Consider the following 22427-nt stretch of genomic DNA (forward strand, 5'->3'; position numbering starts at 1 on the left):
GTGGGGATATATTAGTCAAAGGGTACAACTTTCAGTTACACAAGATGTAAAAGTTATAGAGATCTCCTGTACAGCATAGTGCCTATAGTTAACAAACTGTATTGTATACTTTAAAATCTGCTAAAATGGTAGCTCTTATGTTAAATGTTCTTACCCAAAATTAATTAATTAAGGCAGAAGCAAATTTTATGGGATGATGGATATGCTTATGGCATGGATAGTGGTGATGGTTTCACCTGTTCATACTAATCTCCAAACTCGTCAGGTTGAATACATTAAATGTAAATAGGTTTTTATTTTAATTGTACCTCAATAAAGTAGTTAGAAAAAAAGACTTGAGGCTAGCCAAACCCACACATCATAAGGACCCTTAAATAACTCTACTGACTATAAATTTTGCTCTTGCCAATTGGTGGCAAGCCATTTTTATGAGAGCATGTTAAAAGTGATCAATTCAGATGAAGAATGGAAATAAGTTGCAAAAGAACAGTAACAAAAAGATGCAACTCCTTAAGTATCGATGTGCTTGTGATGGAGAATGTCCTCAAGCTATTAAGACAAAAGACAGAAATATATGAAATGCAGGAATGGCTGACTTACAACTCCCAATTTATTTCTGACCATTTTAATGAAAATCTACACCATATATAAAGAACTGAGAAGAGCGTTCAGTTTTATTTCCTGCGGTGGCTTATCTGGAAACACAGTAACTTCCCAGTCAATCCACTGAAGAAAATTAAACTCATACAATGGGTAAAGGCTTATTTCACCATGATCTAGAATAAGTGAAATACTGAATGTCCAGAATATGAAAACATTCAAATGCCCACCACTGATTTCATTTCTTGAACTTGAGGAGGTCCAGTCATATAACACCAATGGAACTGCCTAAGCTATCTCACAAGTTGAGAAGGCAATTCTGGGGAAAAACAATGTTGTGATTGGACATTGTCCTACCCAAGGACATCTCCTATCCCATAGTTCAAGAGATCAACATGGAGTGTTCATCCAAAGATTTTTCATCTGACGTTGGGACCATGGAAACCAGGAGGCTGAAATTAACAATTCCAAAACCAAAATAATTAGAGAAGTCTTGGATGTTTAGCTGGAAGAAAGCATTTATCAGGAGGTGGGGAAAAATAAACAAACAAAAAATCTCCAAAGCCCAAACCACTGTTAGTTATATTATCTATGTAATAGCCATGATTCTGGGTTTGGATCTCAGATGTTGTGAGAGGATGGACTTGCATCATCATGTTCTCAATACAGCTGTTTTCCCCTGAGGTAGATGTGAACATTACTTGGCCACCATGACATGTGTATTATATACGGGTGCTGCCTGGTAGAGCTGGAGAGTTTCCATCCCTCCACGTAACTGTTAACATCCCTCAATCTTAGAGGTTGAAGAGGCTCTTGGCTTGGAGTAAAGGAACTAGAAGGAACTAGATTCTTCTTTATAATCCCTTCTCCCTCCCACAAGTAAAACAAACAAATCAAAACAAAACCAAAACAAGAAAAAAACATTAGACAAACTGGGGTGGGCTTGATTGAGGCCAGATTGCAGAAAAAATAATCAGGGCCTTTGAAGGGAAACAGAAAGCTCTGCACAAACACGTTGGCCACTGCATCCAGTAGAAAATGAGTGCTGGCCTGGAACCCAGTCTGGCCCTGCTGCCCTACTTAAGGCAGTACCTCTTAAACTTTAGAGTTAAAATTGTGATTCAGATTTAGTAGGTCTAGAGTGGGCCCAGATGCTGTATTTCTAATAAATTCCCAGGTGATGCCGATATTATTGGTTCATGGACCATGCTTTGTTCGTCAAGGCTTTAGGGAGCATAAATGTGTAACCTGAATGAGCTAGATCAACAGTATTTGAGACAGTTTTTCCCTTGTGGAATGTTCCATAACAAAATAGACTCCTTTCCCCAACAATCACACTACCTTCCTCTCACATATTACATCACTCATCACAGTTGGTTTCTGATTGAAGTAAGGGCCTAAAGTTAGTAGATCCCTTGTTTCATTATCAGCTCTGAAGTAGAACATGAAAAAGAGAAAGAAGCAGAAAGAGGCAGGAAAGTAAGCAGTGGGTAGCAAGTCAGGCCACAAAAGAACACAGGGATTAATCCCAAATCACCATAAGAAATAGCAGGAGAAGAAAATTACTAAAAACGACCAAAAACTGCTAGTAAAGTAGATGGAGATTCAGACCATTATAATTTGGGGATATTAATACAAAGAGGTTGGTAAAATACTAGACATAATACTAGACATACAAATTAAATCTACAGCAAAGCATCTAATTGAACCTGTGAGGCAGAGAGCTCCTAAAAGTTTCTAGGAAATACTGAATGATAATTAGAAACTACAGTAATATGAAAATTGCCATTGATATTCTCTTTATTTCACAGCTAACATTGTTGGTTTATGTTAATGAACATTAAAATAACAGGCACTTCATGGTTCAATCTCATTCTTACTTTTTAATTAAGACCTTAATATTGTCAATCAAGAGTTCTTCCAATACAATGCTATATTGGAATTGTATTGGAGGTGTTATTACTTGAAGAACTCAACCAAAATTTTAGATTTACCATTAGAGCAGGTAACTCTAACTTGAAGCTCAGCTTAAACTGATGGGCAATCCTTTTGCGTTCAGCCATTAAATTACTGAATTAAAATGCCTCTGGATGGGCTATGCACTATTTAATTGACCACAGCTCCCAGTTCAGATGGGCAACTTAGTGAATTTATTTGCCTGGATTGTGAATGCATTTCAGTTTACAACCCCAGTATTGAAGTATTTTAAAGAGATAAGTTCTCTTTTTCATTGGTTGACAAAATACAAGTAGTTTTCATACTTGTGTTTAAAGGTAAAGTTAACTCTCTGAGTTATTGATGGCAAGGAACTTAATACTTACTCAAGGATATAGGACATATAAAAAAATAACTATAAGGCAAGGTGGGGCATAATAACTACTAACAGGGAGGCAAAACAACAATAACAACAAGTCTTTTGAGAGAACATAGAACAAAACACAGGATAGTTTTCTCCAAAGAGCTCTCTGAGCTAGCTGCTGACGAATGGACAGAATTTAATGGTCAGAATGACCTCGAAGTCTGGAAGTAGAATAGTGAGGAAGGAAGAGATAAAGTCCCAGATATGGGAAAATATAGGGAATCATCAAGGAAGAACAAGAAACTGGAACAAAGTGGGACTGAAAGGCAATAAAAGGAAAAAGAGAATACGTTTTATTAGAGTAAAATGTCATGCTACTGCAGCTCTTATCTGCTCCATTGCTTTCTCTCTTTCATCTGAGAACAATCCAGCTATTAAACATCAATATCTGGGCCTACTTATTTGTGTTCTGGTCCTAATTATTACCATTGTACCAAGGCTGAAGGATTCCTGATCATTGGTCTTCTTTTGATCCTTGTTCACAAGAAAGCATCACACAACTCTTGTTCATGAATTCCATCAAGCACCCTCCCCTCCACATGCTCAGCACCAGCCTCCTTACTCTCCTTACTGGCTGCGAAGGCTTTGGTCTTTCTGATTCTGTCTCTTCTCTAAGCCATGCCATCCAAGGACAGAGCACACCCGAGTCCCCAGAGCTTGGCCATTCACTGTCTCATGGAGCCAGAGCACCTATTTCTAACTTATTATTATCCATTTTCTCTAGGGCTTCTCTAGTTACTTTCAACCAAATCTGTGGGGTTTCCCTATTTCTAATAATAATTCCTATATCTCACAATCACCCAATTAAAAAACAAAAACCATTGGGTCATGTCACCTTATATCCTATATACCTAGTTATTCACCAAATCCTCATGCTTTTCCCTCTTTATTCCTCCACTCCCTGGCTATCAGATCCTTAGCATTCAAACTATTCCTACAAGAGCCTTATACCTATCACAGTGACAAGGACCCTTACTGAATACCAATTCACGCCAAGCACTTTCATAATAACATTCTCTGCAAAAACTGTAGGTGTCTCCATATTTTGTTATATCAGAATTAGATTTTTTGGTTGGCTTTCAAAGACCCTAGACCCTCATTATTTGACCCAACTCTATTCGTTCCCGTCTATCCACCCTGTTCTCAGCAGTTTGGTCACTCCCAGTTTTGCATGCAGAATTGGTTGAGGTAGTGGTCTTGAGGCTGATATAATTCCTCATTTTTCAAACTCTGCTTATCATTGCTCTTCAGGAACCCTTTCTTGCCTCTTCATTGATTTTTGTCACTTTCCTAACTTTTGTATATAATCTACAGCACACTGTTTCATACATCTATATTTTAATATTTTCTTTTTTTTCTGTTATTTCACGTTTGTTCATTATGTCTTTGCAACTACTTTTGGGTAAGGTCATGATTTTTTCTTTTTTTTGCTGTTTTGATTTGTTTTACTATCAAGTCAAGTATCCAACATGATGTTGAACATGACATGAATTTTTATAAGTAATTATTGAATAATGAGTTAGAGAGAGCGTCAATAGTAAATGGCTAGAATAGATTTTAAATAGTTATATGAAAAGTGCTGGAGAAAATAGTGTTACACTGAATGCAAACTTACCAGAGAAGACACTAGGTATCTTGGAAAGAAAGCTTTTGACGGTACGAATAGGAATTCCATTTTTTTCATCTTGCATGCGTGCTATGACGTCTTCCATCTAAATAACAATAATAAAATAATTAAAACGTTTTAAAAGTTGAACTTTTTGAGAAAAATCGGTCCTCATAAGAATTTTGTATACCTGTTTTTCATAACTAAGAATAATGCCATATTCTTGTCTTTCTATACTTTGTCACATTAATATTTTCAGTTTGGTTAAAAGATGATTGAGAAAACAAAAAGAAAGGTGGCTATTTCAGAGTTCATTAAGCTTAAGAAGAATTTTGTGCTTGGAATATTGCCTCTCTCCTGGTTTCACATTCTTTGGTTATAAATGATCAGAAAACATTGTGATAACACGATCCGCATTTCATTAATGCTATCTCTACTGAAGTCAGTGCAAAAGAAAATAGAAGACTTAAAAGCATCAGTTTGGATTTCCTCTTCAAACAAGAGAGTTTATATGATTTGGTTTAACATAAACTTCCACAACCTGACAAGAAATACAGGACTGGCTGCCAGCAACTTCTTCTTCTCTTGCTCAGGCATTTACTAAACTGACATATGAAATCTACATGCATGCACACACATGTACAAAAGTAATAAAATGAATGTCACACCATAGCCTTTTGCTAATTTAGTATCTTCCAATGTATGTATCTTTCTTTCAATCTGATTAGTACATTCTCTTTTGTTTTTGAAAATTTTTCAGTTTTAAATGGCTTTGCTTTACCAAGTCTAATGTGGAACTTAGCTTTGAATAATATTCATTCAAATCACAGCTTCAGACTTTTGTTGTGCTTCTAAGCCTGTGGCACATATATACACACAAAGTTGTATTGATAGTATGAAACTCAAAGTCTATCATTTACTCATCTCACAAGCAGTTACTTATGACTGATTCTAGACCAGACTTACAGAGGGCACTATGGATGTGAATATGAATATAATACACTTGCTGCCTTCAAAAATTCAGTCAATATTGAAAACAATGGGTGAGTAGTGAAATTTGAGTAAGGTTTGTAGTTTAGTTAATAGTGTGGTACCAATATCAATTTCCCATTTTTGAAAATTATGTTATCATTATATAAGATGATGAAATTAGAGGAAGCTGAATAAAGGGCATACAGACACTTCTCTGTACGATTATTGTATCTTTTCTGTAAATCTGAAATTATTTCAAAATAAAAAGTTAAAAAAAATCACAGTCTAAATGTTGCATAAAGTAATCATCAATCAACACAGCTTCAGAACAGTTTTCAATGAAGAGATCTTATTTGCCTGGATAAGTATTTTCAGATTTATTAACATGAGAAACTAAGATGTGGGAAAATGGGTTTCAGATCTTCTCATTATCATTCATGACACTTTGAGCAAGCTAAGCAACTTCTCTAAGGTTTCGTTTCCTCAAGTGTAAAATGTATATAATAATATTTATAACAACTATTTCACAACCTTTTTAGGGTAGGGTTGGGGTGGGAGGAGTACAGTATTTTATTAAATAATACAGCATATATAAAACACCACACACAGACAATAAATATTGGGCTTCAGATGTCTACACACACTACACCCCGGATACTTTGAGCTGCATATTCTCCACTCCTCATGTTCCTTTTTCATGTGGAGGGAGCACCATTAGCCTAATTCTCCTGCCTCTCTCTGTTCCCTAACTCACTCCACTCTGGGGAGCTGGGCTGACTTATCAGGTAAAAGAGTTGGGAATGAGAAATTGGCCTACAGAGCCCATCCCTTTCCTGTAGGGAAGCCCATATCCAAATCTGCTGATGTGGAGAGGCCTATCCCCAGTGGGTGAGTAGTCTGTTAAGGACTGGGTTTTAGGATTAAGTCTCCTGTGTTCACAAACACTCTTCAATATAATAGCTTTGTCAGTGATCAAGGTGATACCATGACCTCTAACTGCTTTACTCTTTGGTTGTGATATTCAGTGGGTTCAGAATTCAGCTAGGAAAGGAAGTCTGTTTTTTTTAATCAGACCCCCCAAAGACTGCAACAATATTCAGTTCTTTACATGTAATAAAATATTTCATCCAATTATAGAAACATGAAAAAATATACACTTTTATGGCTTTATTTTGTTGTTGTTTGTCCTTCATTTACCTGATACAATGCTGAGAAATGAGGAATAAGCTGCTTTGCCTTGCCTAGTATCAGCCTGTAAACCCTTTTATCATCAGCTTAATGGTTTAAACTAGGCCAGCTTAGATGGACATGGAAACCTCTCTGACTCCCACTTTAATCACCTAAGCTCCCTGGATGTGACAATCATCACTTCTGGTTGGGTGCTGAATTAAGGTCCATCTCTCAGTTCGCTGGATCCCAAAGTAGCAAGGTTAGGAATCTGGGAATTAAAAGTGACCTCTGTGGTTGTATTTTAAAATCTTCAATGTTTCTGAGCCTTAAGTTCCACAGAAGAAAAAAATTTTAAACTCCATGTAAAAATAGGATTTGTGTTCTAGATTGAAAATGTGATCATCAAAATGTATTCAGCTGTTTTTATCTTAATTCAGATATGATTTACACATGAACCTTATCATGACATAGAATAAGCAAACAAACAAAACAACAAAACAAAACAAAAACAAAGACCCAATACAATCTAGTTTTTAAAAGCTAAAATCAGTCACAAAGGCCACATATAAAAAACACATTATTCTAAGCTCATTTAAGCATTCACTCAGAGACTATTTTTATAATAAGCAGGTTTTAACATGAGTGATCATCTGCTTTCTGACTATAAGCAATAGAAAATGGATGAGGAGAATGCTAAAAGCAGACAAACTAAAAAGCAAGCTACACAGCAAGATACTAAAAAAGTAACTCTAATAAATATTAAAACTCTTTAGGACGATTTAATTTAAGGCCAAAAGACTCAGATATCACAAGCATCCCAAAAGAAGATTACCTATCTATCTATCTATCTATCTATCTTCATAAGGATGATATTGAGTTATACAGGGTCAGAATGTGTTTTCACACTCATGAGCGTGTTTCTGAAGGTGAGGAGATTTGAGCGTGGGATAACATAACAGTGGACTATGGGTAGTAAAACGGGGCATGTCTTTGGTCACGGAGGTTCTCTCTCAGTCTTATTTAATTAACCCTTAAAATAAAAAGTTAGAAGCAGGTGATTTGTAAGATTTCTTCTAGCTACAAAATTACTTAAGTCTGGAAATAATCATCAGTGTTCGGAACTGGGTAAGTTTTCTTACTTAAGTCAAAGAGTCAAATCTCAATCAAAAACCGATGAGCTGATTAAATTGACCAGACCTTTTACAAATGCATTTGCTTCCAGCTGTCAACACATTTCAGTTTCAATCCAAACAGCAGAGTGATTATGAACATGCACTTAGGACTGTCAGATCTAAGTTTGATCCTGGCTGTGCTACCTGCAAGCTGTATGAACAGGTAAGTTACATTGTTACTCTAAGACTTAGTTTTCTCATTTTTTAATGGAAAAAAAGATAATAGTATACATATTATCAGGGGTGAAGATTAATGAAACAATACTACTTAAACATTTATCATAATGCTGCCATGAGACACCATGGAGGCTTGCTAATGCTTAAACATCCATTTCTTATTTTTTAGAGATTTACAGTTTGGAGGTCTACAAATCACCATTTCACAAGCCAGCCATGAATACTATAGGATGGCAGGCAATACATAGGAGAACTAGTTACTCAATCAAAAGTCAGTACTGACTGCCTAAAAAGTGTGGCCAAGATGGAGGAGTAGGAAGACCCTGAGCCCACCTCTTCCAATGGGCACACCAAAATTACAACTATTTACAGAGCAGCTATTGATGAGAACAATCTGAAGACTAGCAGAAAAGATCTTCCACAACTATAGATATAAAGAAGGAATCACAGTGAGAATGGTAGGAGAGGCGGAGATGTAGTATAGTAAAGACCCATACTCTCAGGTAAGCAACAAAAACTCCCAAGGAAGAGAACCTCAAATGAGAGGATACTTAAAATTGCACAGGTTCTCCTCAAGAAGCTAGGGGTCCAAGCCCCACATCAGGCTCCCTGGCCGGGGGTCCTGCACCAGGAAGATGAGATCCCAGAATTCATCTTTGAAGGCCACTGGGGCTTATTTTCAGGAGAGCCAAAGGGCTGTGGGAAATACAGACTCCACTCTTAAAGGTCACACACAAAATCTCACATGCTCTGAGACTCAGAGCAGAAGCAGTAATTTGAAAGTAGCCTGGGTCAGACCAACTTGCTGATCTTAGAGAGCCTCCCAGAGAGGCAGGAGGAAAGTAGGACTCATCCTGTGGAAACAGATACCAGCGGCAGATATTTTGGGGAACTTGTTCTACCACAAGGACACTGGAGCTGGCAAGTGCCATTTTGTGGAGTCCTCCCTCTAGCTTATTAGCACCAGGACCAGACCCTCCAGCCAGCTGGTCGGCACTAGTCCTGGGACTGCCCCAGCCCAGCAGGGGACACAGCATCACCCACCAGAAGGCAGGCAGCAGCCATAGGCCCCCATGAACAACCCCTGCAGACCCAGGAACTGGCCTCACTCCTGAGGAGGCTCAATACTTGGCCCTGCCCACCAGTAGACTGGGCACTAGCCCCAGGAGCTGACCTTACCCACCAGTGAGACAGCACCAGTCTCTAGACACCCTGGGCCCCAGCCCAGCCCCAAGTGAACACCAACTCCAAGACACAATGGGCCATGCAGCCAGCAGTCCAGGGATCTGGCCCCAACCCCAGGGGCCAACAGCAACCTCTGACTCCCAGGACCACAAAGTCAGACACCTCATAACCTGGCCCCACCCAGGAGCAGTTGACAGTCTCTGGGCTATGCAGGGCCTGGCAACCAACTAGCCTGGAGCCAGTCACGCTTACAAGTATGCCCACACTAGTTGGCCCTGCCACAACAGAAGGGCCCATGAAGCCCACATACAAGGCACTTCTAGAGCATACAGTTCTGGTGAACAAAGTAGAGTGTGCTGCTGGACCCCATATGACATCTCAAGCATAAGGCCACATTTCCAAGATTGAGAAATGTAACTGACCTTCCTAATACACAGAAATAAAAACTGGGGGTCAGGCAAAATGAAATGACAGAAGAATATTTTTGAAACAAAAAAACAACATAAAGCCCAGAAAGAGTTAAGCAAAGTGGAGATAAGTAATCTACCCAATAAACAGTTCATGATAATAATCATAAAGATGCTCAGAGAACTTGGGAGAAAAATGGGTAAACACAGTGAAAAGTTTAACAAAGATTTAGAAAATATAAAGAAGAACAAAACAAAGCTAAAGAATACAATAACTAAAGTAAAAAATACACTAGAAGGAATCAAAAGTAGACCAGATGACACAGAGGAATGGGTCAGTGAACTGGAAGAGAGTAGTGCAAATCACCTAAGCTGAAAGGAAAAAAAAAAAAAAATAGGACAGCTTAAGAAACCACTGGCAAAAATCAAGCATACTGATATTAGCATTATAGGGATCACAGAAGGAGAAAAGAGAGAAAGCAGCAGAGAACATATTTGAAGACATGATAGCTGAAAATTCACTAACCTGGGAAAGAAAACAGAAATCTATTACCAGGAAACACAGAGTCCAAAACAAAATCAACCCAAAGAGGACCATACCAAGACACAAAGTAATTAAAAGAGCAAAAATTTAAAATAAAGAGAGAATATTAAAAACAGCAAGGAAAAAACAACCAGTTACATACAAGGGAACTGCCATAAGACAATCAGCTGACTTTGTAGTGGAAACTCTGCAGGCCAGAAATGATGGCATGATATAATTAAAGTGACGAAAGGAAAAGACCTATAACAGAATCATCTACCCAGAAAGGCTATCATTCTGATTTTAAGGTGAAATAAAGAGTTTTACAGACAAGCATAAGCTAAATGAGTTTAGCCCCACTAAACCGACTCTAAAAGAAATGTTAACGGAATACATCTAAGCAGGAAATAAAAGACTATAACTAAAAGCATGAAAATTATGAAAAGAAAAATCTCATTGGTAAAAGCAAATATTCAATAAAGATGGTAGATCAACCATTATAAAGCCAGCAGGAAGGTGAAAAGACAAAAGCAGTAAGATCATCTATGCCCACAATAAGTAGTTAAAGGATACATAAAACAAAAATAATGTAAAATAGGATGTCAAAAATCATTAAATATGTAAAAACTTAAGGTTGGTAAAATGTGTTTGACCTTAAGAGATCATCAACTCAATCACATATATGAACAGATTGCTATATACAAATGATCTGGTAAAGACAAACCAAAAACCTATAATAGATACACACGTACAATAAGAGAAAGGAATCCAAACATAACACTAAACATAGTAATTAAATCAGAAGGAAAGACAGCAAAAGAAGAAAGGGAAAAAAAGACTACAAAAACAACCCAATAATAATTGACAAAATGCCAATAAGTACACACCTAAAAATAATTACTTTAAATGTAAATGAACTAAATACTCCATTCAAAAGAAATAGAGTGGCTGAATGGATACAAAACAAGACCCATATACATAGGTACATATACACTGCCTATAAGAAACTCACATCAGATCTAAAGACATAGACAGAGTGAAAGTGGGAGGATGGAAAAAGGTATTCCACGAAAACTGAAAGGTAAAGAAAGTTGGGGTATCGGTGCTTATATTAGACAAAATAGACTTTAAAGCAAACACTGTAACAAGAGACAAAGAAGGACACTGCTTAATGATAAAGGCATCAATCCAAGAAGATATAACAACTGTAAATGTGTATGTTCCCAACATAGGACCTCCTAAATAAATAAAACAAATAGTAACAGACATAAAGGAAAAAATTCACAGTAACACAATAATATTAGGGGACTTTAAACCTCACTTACATCAATGGACAGTTTATCCAGACAGAAAATCAAGAAGGAAACACTGGCCTTAAATGGTACCTTAGACAAAATAGAGTTAATAGATAAATACAGAAAATTCCATCCAGAGGCAGCATAATGCACAATTTTGCAAGTGTATATGAAACATTCTCCAGGACAGATCACATGCTGGGCCACAGAATAAGTCTCAGTAAGTTTAAGAATATTAAAATCATATCAAGCATTTTTTTTGACTACACCATTATGATACTAGATATCAACTACAAAAAACCAATCAAATAAAAAAGTTAAGACTGCAAAAAAAATGAATACATAGAGGCTAAACAATATGCTACTGAACAACCAATGAGTCACTTAAGAAATCAAAGGGGAAATTTAAAAAATACCTGGAGACAAAAAAATAAAATAAAAATAAAAACACAATGATCCAAAATCTATGGTTTGGAGAAAGAAGTTCTAAGAGGGAAATTTATAGTAATAAAAGCTTACCTCAGGAAACAAGAAAAATCTGAAATAAACAACATAACCTTATACCTAAAGGAACTGGAAAAAGAAGAAAACAAAACCCAAAGTTAAGAAAAGAAAAGAAATAATAAAATTCAGAGTGGAAATAAATGAAATAGAGACTAAGAAAATAAAAGGTAGAGAAAAGATTGATGAAACTAAGCACTGGTCCTTTGAAAAGAGAAACAAAATCAATAAAACTTTAGCCAGACTCATGAGAAAAGAAAAGAGGGCCCAAATAAATAAAATCATAAATGAAAAAGAAGTTATTATAACTGACACCACAGGGAAATAAAATGATCATAAGAGAAAACTATGAAAAATTATATGCCAATAAATGGACAACCTAGAAGGAATGGACAAATTCCTAGAAGTGTGCAATCTCACAAGACCGAGTCTGGAATAAATAGAAAATATAAGCTGACCAAATACTAGTAATGAAATTGAATCAGTAATCTAAAATATCCCAAAAAACAAAAGATTCAGGACAAGACGGCTTCAAAAGTGAATTCTACCAAACATTTAAAGAAGAGTTAACACCTATCCTTCTCCAACTACTCCAAAAAACTGCATAGGAAGAAATGCTTCAAAAATCATTCTCTGAGACCAGCATCGCTCTGATAACAAAACCAGAAAAAGATACCACAAAAAATAAAATTACAGGCCAATATCACTGATAAAACACAGATGCAAAAATCCACAATATATTAAGAAACAGAATTCAATTCAATAATACATTAACAACATCATAAATCATGATCAAGTGAAATACATCCCACAGTATCAAGAATGGTACAAAATCTGCAAATTAATCAATGTGATATACCACATTAACAAATTAAAGAATAAAAATTATATGATTGTCTCAACAGATGCAGAAAAAGCTTTTGACAAAATTCAATATTCCTTTATGATAAAAAAAAAACACTCAACAAAGTGGGTATAGAGGGAACAAACCTCAACATAATAAAAACCATATATGACAAACCCACAGTTAACATCATACTCAAGGGTGAAAACATGAACTTCTTTCCTGTAAGATCACAAAAAAGAAAAGAATGCGAACTCTCACCAATTTTATTCACCATAGTATTGGAAGTCCTAGCCACAGCAGTCAGACAAGAAAAAAGAGGAATTCTAATTGGAAAAGAAGTAAAACTATTATTGTTTTCAGAGAACAGGATACTATGTATAGAAAATCCTAAGGATGCCACCAAAAAACAATTAGAACTCATCAATGAATTTAGTAAAATTACAGAATTTAAAATAAAATATAGAAATCTATTGTATTTCTATAAATTTACAACAAACTATCAGAGAGAGAAATTAAGAAAACTATCCCATTTACAATTGCAGCAGAATAAAAAAATACCTCGGAATAAATCTAAGAAGGTATAAGACCTGTAATCGTAAAACTGTAAGATGCTGATGACAGAAAATAAAACACAAACAGATGGAAAGATATACCATAATCTTAGATTGGAAGAACTAATATTGCTAAAATGACTATACTATACAAATCAATCTACAGCTTCAATGCAACCCTTATCAAAATACATATTGCATTTTTCCCCAAGATCTTTGTTCTGATGCTATCTCTGCCCAGTGGTCTGAATGTTTTCATCTGCTTTTCTTTTTTTTTTTTTTTGCATCGATTTTATACACATCAGTGTATACATGTCAATCCCAAACTCCCAATTCATCCCACACCCACACCCATCCCTGCCACTTTCACCCCTTGGTGTCCATAAGTTTGTTCTCTACATCTGTGAATCAATTTCTGCCCTGAAAACTGGTTCATCTCTACCATTTTTCTAGGTTCCACATATATGCGTTAATACACGATATTTGTTTTTCTCTTTCTGACTTACTTCACTCTGTATGACAGTCTCTCGATCCATCCACTTGTCTCAGCAAAAGACCCAATTTCGTTCCTATTTATGGCTGAGTAATATTCCATTGTATATATGTACCACATCTTCTTTATCCATTCGTCTGTCGATGGGCATTTAGGTTGTTTCCATGACCTGGCTATTGTAAATAGTGCTGCAATGAACACTGGGGTGCACGTGTCTTTTTGAATTATGGTTTTCTCTGGGTATATGCCCAGTAGTGGGATTGCTGGGTCATATGGAAATACTATTTTTAGTTTTTTAAGGATCTTCCACATGGTTCTCCATAGTGGCTGTATCAATTTACATTGCCACCAACAGTGCAAGAGGGTTCCCTTTTCTCCACACCCTCTCCAGCATTTGATGTTTATAGATTTTCTGATGATGGCCACCCTAATGGGTGTGAGGTGATATCTCATTGTAGTTTTGATTTGCATTTCTCTAATAATTAGTGATGTTGAGCAGCTTTTCATATGCTTCTTGGCCATTTGTATGTCTTCTTTGGAGAAACGTCTATTTAGGTCTTCTGCCCATTTTTGGATTGGATTGTTTGTTTTTTTAATATTGAGCAGCATGAGCTGTTTATATACTTTGGAGATTAATCCTTTGTCCGTTGACTCGTTTGTAAATATTTTCTCCCATTCTGAGTGATGTCTTTTCATCTTGTTTATGGTTTCCTTTGCTGTGCAAAAGCTTTTAAGTTTCATTAGGCCCCATTTGTTTATTTTTGTTTTTATTTCCATTACTCTAGGAGGTGGATCAAAAAAGATCTTGCTGTAATTTATGTCAAAGAGTGTTCTGCCTATGTTTTCCTCTAATAGTTTTATAGTGTCCGGTCCTACATTTAGGTCTTTAATCCATTTTGAGTTTATTTTTGTGTATGGTGTTAGGGAGTGTTCTAATTTCATTCTTTTACATGTAGCTGTCCAGTTTTCCCAGCACCACTTACTGAAGAGACTGTCTTTTCTCCATTGTATAACCCTGCCTCCTTTGTCATAGATTAGTTGACCATGGGTGTGTGGGTTTATCTCCGGACTTTCTATCTTGTTCCATTGATCTGTATTTCTGTTTTTGTGCCAGTACCATATTGTCTTGATGACTGTAGCTTTGTAGCATAGTCTGAAGTCACCGAGGCTGATTCCTCCAGCTCCGCTTTTTTCCCTCCAGACTGCTTTGGCTATTTGGGGTCTTTTGTGTCTCCATACAAATGTTAAGATTTTTTTGTTCTAGTTCTGTAAAAAATGCCATTGGTAATTTGATAGGCATTGCATAGAATCTGTAGATTGCTTTGGGTAGTATAGTCATTTTCACAGTATTGATTCGTCCAATCCAAGACCATGGTATATCTCTCCATCTGTTGGTATCATCTTTAATTTCTTTCATCAGTGTCTTATAGTTTTCTGCATACAGATCTTTTGTCTCCCTAGGCAGGTTTATTCCTAGGTATTTTATTCTCCATTAATTTGCCATGGTAAATGGGAGTGTTTCCTTAATTTCTCTCTCAGATTTTTCACCATTAGTATATAGGAATGCAAGAGATTTCTCTCCATTAATTTTGTATCCTGCAACTTTACCAAATTCATTGATTACCTCTAGTAGTTTTCTGGTGGCATCTTTAGGATTCTGTAAGTATAGTATCATGTCATCTGCAAATAATGACAGTTTTACTTCTTTTCCAATTTGTATTTCTTTTATTTCTTTTTCTTCTCTGATTGCCATGGCTAGGACTTCCAAAACTATGTTGAATAATAGTGGTGACAGTGGATATCCTTGTCTTGTTCCTGATGTTAGAGGAAATGTTTTCAGGTTTTCACCATTGAGAATGATGTTTGCTGTGGGATTGTCGTATATGGCCTTTATTATGTTGAGGTAGGTTCACTCTATCCCCACTTTCTGGAGAGTTTTTATCATAAATGGGTGTTGAATTTTTGTCAAAGGCTTTTTCTGCATCTATTGAGATGATCATATGGTTTTTATTCTTCAATTTCTTAATATGGTGTATCACATTTATTGATTTGCATATATTGAAGAATCCTTGCATCCTTGGGATAAATCCCACTTGATCATGGTGTATGATCCATTTAATGTGTTGTTGAATTCTGTTTGCTAGTATTTTGTTGAGGATTTTTGCATCTACATTCATCAGAGAGTAATTTTCTTTTTTTGTAGTATCTTTGTCTGGTTTTGGTATCAGGGTGAAGGTGGCCTCATAGAATGAGTTTGGGAGTGTTCCTTCCTCCACAATTTTTTGGAAGTGTTTGAGAAAGATGGGTGTCAGGTCTTCTCTAAATGTTTGATAGAATTCACCTGTGAAATCATCTGGTCCTGGACTTTTGTTTGTTGGAAGATTTTTAATCAGTTTCAATTTCATTACCTGTGATTGGTCTGGTCATGTTTTTTATTTCTTCCTGGTTCAGTCTTGGACAGTTATACCTTTCTAAGAATTTGTCTGTTTCTTCCAGGTTGTCCATTTTATTGGCATAGAGTTGTTTGTAGTAGTTTCTTAGGATGCTTTGTATTTCTGCAGTGTCTGTTTAACTTCTCCTTTTTCATTTCTAATTCTATTGATTTGAGTCCTCTCCCTCTTTTTCTTGATGAATCTGGCTAATGGTTTATCAGTTCTGTTTATCTTCTCAAAGAACCAGCTTTTAGTATTATTGATCTTTGCTATTGTTTCCTTTGTTTCTAGTTCATTTATTGCTGCTCTGATCTTTCTGATTTCTTTCCTTCTACTAACTTTGGGTTTTGTTTGTTCTTCTTTCTCTAGTTCCTTTAGGTGTAAGGTTAGATTGTTTACTCGGGATTTTTCTTGTTTCTTGAGGCAGGCTTGTATAGCTATAAACTTCCCTCTTAGAACTGCTTTTGCTGCATCCCGTAGGTTTTGGATCATCGTGTTTTCATTGTCATTTGTCTCTAGGTATTTTTTGATTTCCTCTTTGATTTCTTCAGTGATCTCTTGGTTATTTAGTAACGTATTGTTTAGCCTCCATGTGTTTTTGTTTTTTACATTTATTTCCCTGTAATTCATTTCTAATCTCACAGCATTGTGGTCAATGATATGATTTCAATTTTCTTAAATTTACTAAGCTTTGATTTGTGACCCAAGATGTGATCTAACCTGGAGAATGTTCCATGCACACTTGAGAAGAAAGTGTATCAATTAAATCTAACTGGTCTATTGTGTCATTTAAAGCTTGTGTTTCCTTATTAATTTTCTGTTTGGATGATCTGTCCATTGGTGTAAGTGAGGTGTTAAAGTCCCCCACTATTATTGTGTTACTGTCGATTTCCTGTTTTAGAGCTGTTAGCAGTTGAATATGTATTGAGGTGCTCCTATGTTGGGTGTATATACATTTATAATTGTTATATCTTCTTCTTGGATTGATCCCTTGATCATTATGTAGTGTCCTTCCTCATCTCTTCTAACATTCTTTAAAGTCTATTTTACCTGATATGAGTATTGCTACTCCACCTTTCTTTTGATTTCCATTTTTCCATCCCCTCACTTTCAGTCTGTATGTGTCCCTAGGTCTGAAGTGGGTCTCCTTTAAGCAGCATATATATGGGTCTTATTTTTGTATTCATTCAGGAAGTCTGTGTCTTTTGGTTGGAGGATTTAATCCATTCACATTTAAGGTAATTATCAATATGTATATTCCTATTACCATTTTCTTAATTGTTTTGGGTTTGTTTTTGTAGGTCATTTTCTTCTCTTGTGTTTCCCACTTAGAGAAGTTCCTTTAGCATTTGTTGTACAGCTGGTTTGGTGGTGCTGAATTCTCTTAGCTTTTGCTTGTCTGTAAAGCTTTTGATTTCTCCATGGAATCTGAATGAGATCTTTGCTGGGTTGAGTAATCTTGGTTGTAGCTTCTTCCCTTTCATCGCTTTAAGTATATCATGACACTCCCTTCTGGCTTGTGGAGTTTCTGCTGAGACATCAGCTGTTAACCTTATGGAGTTCCCTTGTATGTTACTTGTTGTTTTTTCCCTTGCTGCTTTCAGTAATTTTTCTCTGTCTTTAATTTTTGCCGATATGATTACTATGTGTCTCGGCATGTTTCTCCTTGGGTTTATCCTGTATGGGACTCTCTGCACTTCCTGGACTTGGGTGGCCATTTCCTTTCCCAAGTTAGGGAATTTTTCCACTATTATCTCCTCAAATATTTTCTTGAGTCTTTTCTCTCTCTCCTCTCCTTCTGGGACCCCTATAATGTGAATGTTGTGTTTAATGTTGTCCCAGAGTTCTCTTAGGCTGTCTTCATTTCTTTTCATTCTTTTTTCTTTATTCTGTTCCACAAGAGTGAATTCCACCATTCTATCTTCCAGGTCAATTATCTGTTCTTCTGACTCAGTTATTCTGCTATTGATTCCTTCTAGTGTAATTTTCATTTCGGTTATTGTATTGTTCATCTCTGTTTGTTTGTTCTTTAATTCTACTAGGTCTTTGTTAAACATTTCTTGCATCTTCTCGATCTTTGCCTCCATTCTTTTTCTGAGGTCCTGGATCATCTTCACTATCATTATTCTGAATTCTTTTTCTGGAAGTTTGTGTATCTCCACTTCATTTAGTTGTTTTTCTGGGGTTTTATACTGTTCCTGCATCTGGTACATTGCCCTCTGCCTTTTCATCTTGTGTATCCTTCTGTGAATGTGGTTTCTGTTCCACAGGCTGCAGGACTGTAGTTCTTCTTGCTTTTGCTGTCTGCCCTCTGGTGGACAGATTGCATTTTTCACAGAACTAGAACAAATAATTCTAACATTTGTATGGCAACACAAAAGATCCCCAAAAGCCAAAACAAGCTTTAGAAAGGAGAACAAAGCTGAAGGTAGCACATTTCCTGATTTCAAACTATACTACATAATTACAGGCATCGAAACAGTACAGTGCTGGCACAAAACCTGTCACATAGATCACTAGAACAGAATAGAGAGCATAGAAATGAACCCTCACTTATATGGGCAATTAATCTACGGAAAAGAATCCAAGAATATACAGTGGGGAAAAGACAGCCTCTTTAACAAATGGTGTTGGGAAAACCGGACAGTTAAATGCAAAAGAATCAAACTGGATTACTCTCTCACATGAAGCACAAAAATAAATTCAAAATGGATTAAAAATTTAAATGAAACACCTAAAACCATAGTATTTCTAGAGGAAAACACAGGCAATAAGCTCTTTGCCATCAGTCTTAGTTATATTTTTATTAAATATGTCTTATCTGGCAAGGAAAACAAAAGCAAAAATAAACAATTGGGACTACATCAAAGTATACAGCTTTTGCAGAGCAAAGAAATTAGTAACAAAACAAAAAGTCCACCTACTTAATGGGAGAATACATTTGAAGTGATATATCTGATAAGGAGTTAATATAAAAAATATAAAAAGAACTCATATAGTTCAACATCAAAAAAATAAACAACCCACTTTGGATTTCCCTGGCAGCACAGTGGATAAGACTCTGTGCTGCCAAGGCAGGGGTCCTGGATCCCTGGTCAGGGAACTGGGTCCCACATGCATGGTGCAACTAAAAGTTCATGTCCCACAACTAAGGAGCCCAAGTGCCACAACTAAGGAGCTGGCAAGCTGCAACTAAGGAGCCCTGGAGCCGCAACTAAGGAGCCCATATGCTGTAACTAAGGAGCTGGAGAGTCGCAACTGAGCCTGTAAACTGCAATTAAAGAGGCTGCCTGCTGCAACTAAGACCTCGTGCTAATTAATTAATTAATTAATTAATAAAAATAAAATAAACAATCCATTTAAAAAAATGGGTAGAGAACCTGAATAGACATTTTTCCAAAGCAGACATACAGATGGCATATGAAAAGATGCTCAACATTGTTAATCATCAGAGAAATGCAAATTAAAACCATGATGATAATATCACCTCACACTTTTAGAATGGATATCATCAAAAAGACCACAAATAACAAATGTTGGCCAGGATGTAAAGAAAAGGGAATCCTTGTACACTGTTGGTGGGATTGTAAATGAGGCAGTCACTATGTATAAAAGTCTGGAGGTACTTCAAAACACTAAAAATAGAGCTACCATATGATACAGCATATCCACTCCTGGGTGTATATCCAAAAAACACAAAAACACTAATTTAAAAAGATACATGCACTGCAATATACATAGCAGCCTTATTTATAAAACCAAGAAACTGAAGCAACCTAAGAGTCCATGAAAAAATGAATAATAAAAGAAGATGAGAGATACACACACCAAAAAAAAAAAAATCAACACAATAGAATACTACTCAGGAATAAAAAAGAATGAAATTCCGCCATTTGCAACAACATGGATAGACCTGGAAGGTCTTATGCTTAGTGAAATGATTCAGAGAGACAGGGACAAATACTGTTATATTATCACTTACATGTGGAATCTACATATTAAAACAAATGAATGAATATACTAAAACAGAAACAGGCTCACTGGTATAGAAAAAAGACTGTTGGTTACTATTTGGGACAGGTAGGAGGGAAGAGGCAGGTTGGGGTAGGGGACCAGGAAGTAAAAACTACTATGTTTAAAATGGATAGTGTACAAGGAAATATAACCATTATTTTGTGGTGAATTTAAATAGAGTAAAATCTATAAAAATTCTGAAGTGCCATGTTGTGCACCTGAAACTAATATGATGTAAATGAACTACACTTCCATTAAAAAAAGATCTGGATGAATTTATGAATGACAGAGATAAAAATAGCTACAGAGGGAAGATGGACTATAATTCAGGAGACATCAGATTCATTTTGGAGTGCATGTTAAAACATAAATGTTATTTAAGTTATAATTTACTTTCACCACAAATTTACTTACAAACTATAAAATGCACTTAAGTCTATCCATCCACATCTCATAAACAGCTGTGTTTGTGACCAAGAATGTCATTAATATATTGTACTGAAGTTTAACATTCATGCTTAAATAATTAAAAAAGACAATAAAATCCTGAATTTATTTTACTCTTTCCTTTCTTCCTTTCAACCTAATTAAAATTTTCTTATATCATCAAGCATAGATAAGTCATACCTTTGACTAGGGATTAAGGTGGGTAGCAGTACAGAAATCCACCTAATAAAAGTAAACACAGGAAAACTGATGCCATGTTTTATCATTTAATGAAAGATATCATCATGCATTCATTATTTCTACTTTAAGAACTTACAGAGATTCTTAAAGAATGTCCTAAAAGTTCTTAAAAGGTCTCATCATTACAAAATTTCCATAACAACGTCTGGCATAATGTGGAAACAATGTCACGAATAGTGGAACTGAACAAAGGAGGCAAAAAGTCAGGCAACACTATCACAATTAATTTGAACATATAAAGATCCAGAATTAGCAAAGTGTCTAGAGGTAAGAGAAGATGCTATTCAGTCTGGATCAAGTGTGAAATAACAAAATGGGGCTAAGTTTAATACTCAGCTAGGTGGCATATTAGGTAAATAATCCTGAGCAAGTCACCTATTTTTAAGCCTTTGTGTCCTTATTCATTAAATGGAGATAATGTTACTTACCTCTCATATTCAATGAGATACATATGTAAAACAATGTTTCTAAAACTGTGAAGTACTATTATGAATATTGCCCTTAAGTCATACTTCCCAGGGTCTTCTTAAGTGAAGTTGAATCCTGATTTCAGAATATTAAGCATTATGTGGTAAAGTAACAAGTAGTTAAGCTAACAAGAGCTGGTCCTTTTGATCAATCTCACACTAACTTTCTTGGTTCTTTCTGTCCCCTTAGCCTGGCTAGAGCTATAAATATAAGGTTAAGTTCTCTGAGTCCCATCACTATCAGGAAGGCTTCAGATACAGAAAACAGTCAAGAGATTTAAGACCAGATGGGAAGGTGCACTGAGTAAGAAATTTAAGAGACAAGTGTCCTTGCAGCATTGATCAAGGTAGAAAAACTTTCTGAGTTAGGGAGACAAGAAAAGATCTGGGTTCACCCTGTGTTGCACTGTTTCCCAACCTGGAAGCACCAGGCAGCTCTTTGCCGATCTGTATGCTTGAAGACCTAGAATTTGAACATTCTTGCCAGGGCCCAGGAGTCAGAGGTGTGAGATCCTTTCCAAGGACTAGAAAAAGAGGTTTGTCCAGTGGTTTCATTGATGTATAGGTTCCCCTAGTTTGGACTATTCTTTCATAAAAATGCAAAGGGCAACGCCAAATGAAGTAATACCCTGCCCAGCCTCCTTTCCCATAAGGGATTCCATAAGAGAATTAAGCCCTTCAGAATATGATGTTAGTGATTATCTCTCAATTCTCTCAAAGTTGGTAGTGGACTAGTGGTATTCTGAAGTTAATTTATCACATAAAATGAAACCCTCAGGCAATTAGGGTTTAATATTCCCAGAAAATCCTGGTTGAGAGTGCTGGTCCAGACAGGACCTAATTGTCAGTGCATGGAGGGTTATTTTGGGGGCCACAAGCAATAGCTGTATTCTGCTTCCACTGAGAGGAAACATGAGGGCTTTGGATTAAGTGTGGGCAGAAGGGCTAAAAACACCTATTTTAATGATG

At 36.2% G+C, this 22427-nt stretch overlaps 1 protein-coding gene across 1 annotated transcript in view; it reads right to left on the reverse strand.

Moving 5' to 3' along the window:
- Positions 1-22427, reverse strand: part of RGS7 (regulator of G protein signaling 7) — a gene marked incomplete at its 5' end in the record, with an annotated part of 639686 nt that overhangs the window by 325486 nt on the left and 291773 nt on the right. Inside the window, one exon of the mRNA XM_081256455.1 lies at positions 4575-4671. Within this exon, the coding sequence (XP_081112581.1) occupies positions 4575-4671 (97 nt within the window). The remainder of the gene's footprint in view (positions 1-4574; positions 4672-22427) is intronic.

This window comes from Mesoplodon bidens (assembly GCF_964165515.1).
Source record: "Mesoplodon bidens genome assembly, chromosome: 2".
Classification (NCBI taxonomy): domain Eukaryota; kingdom Metazoa; phylum Chordata; class Mammalia; order Artiodactyla; family Ziphiidae; genus Mesoplodon; species Mesoplodon bidens.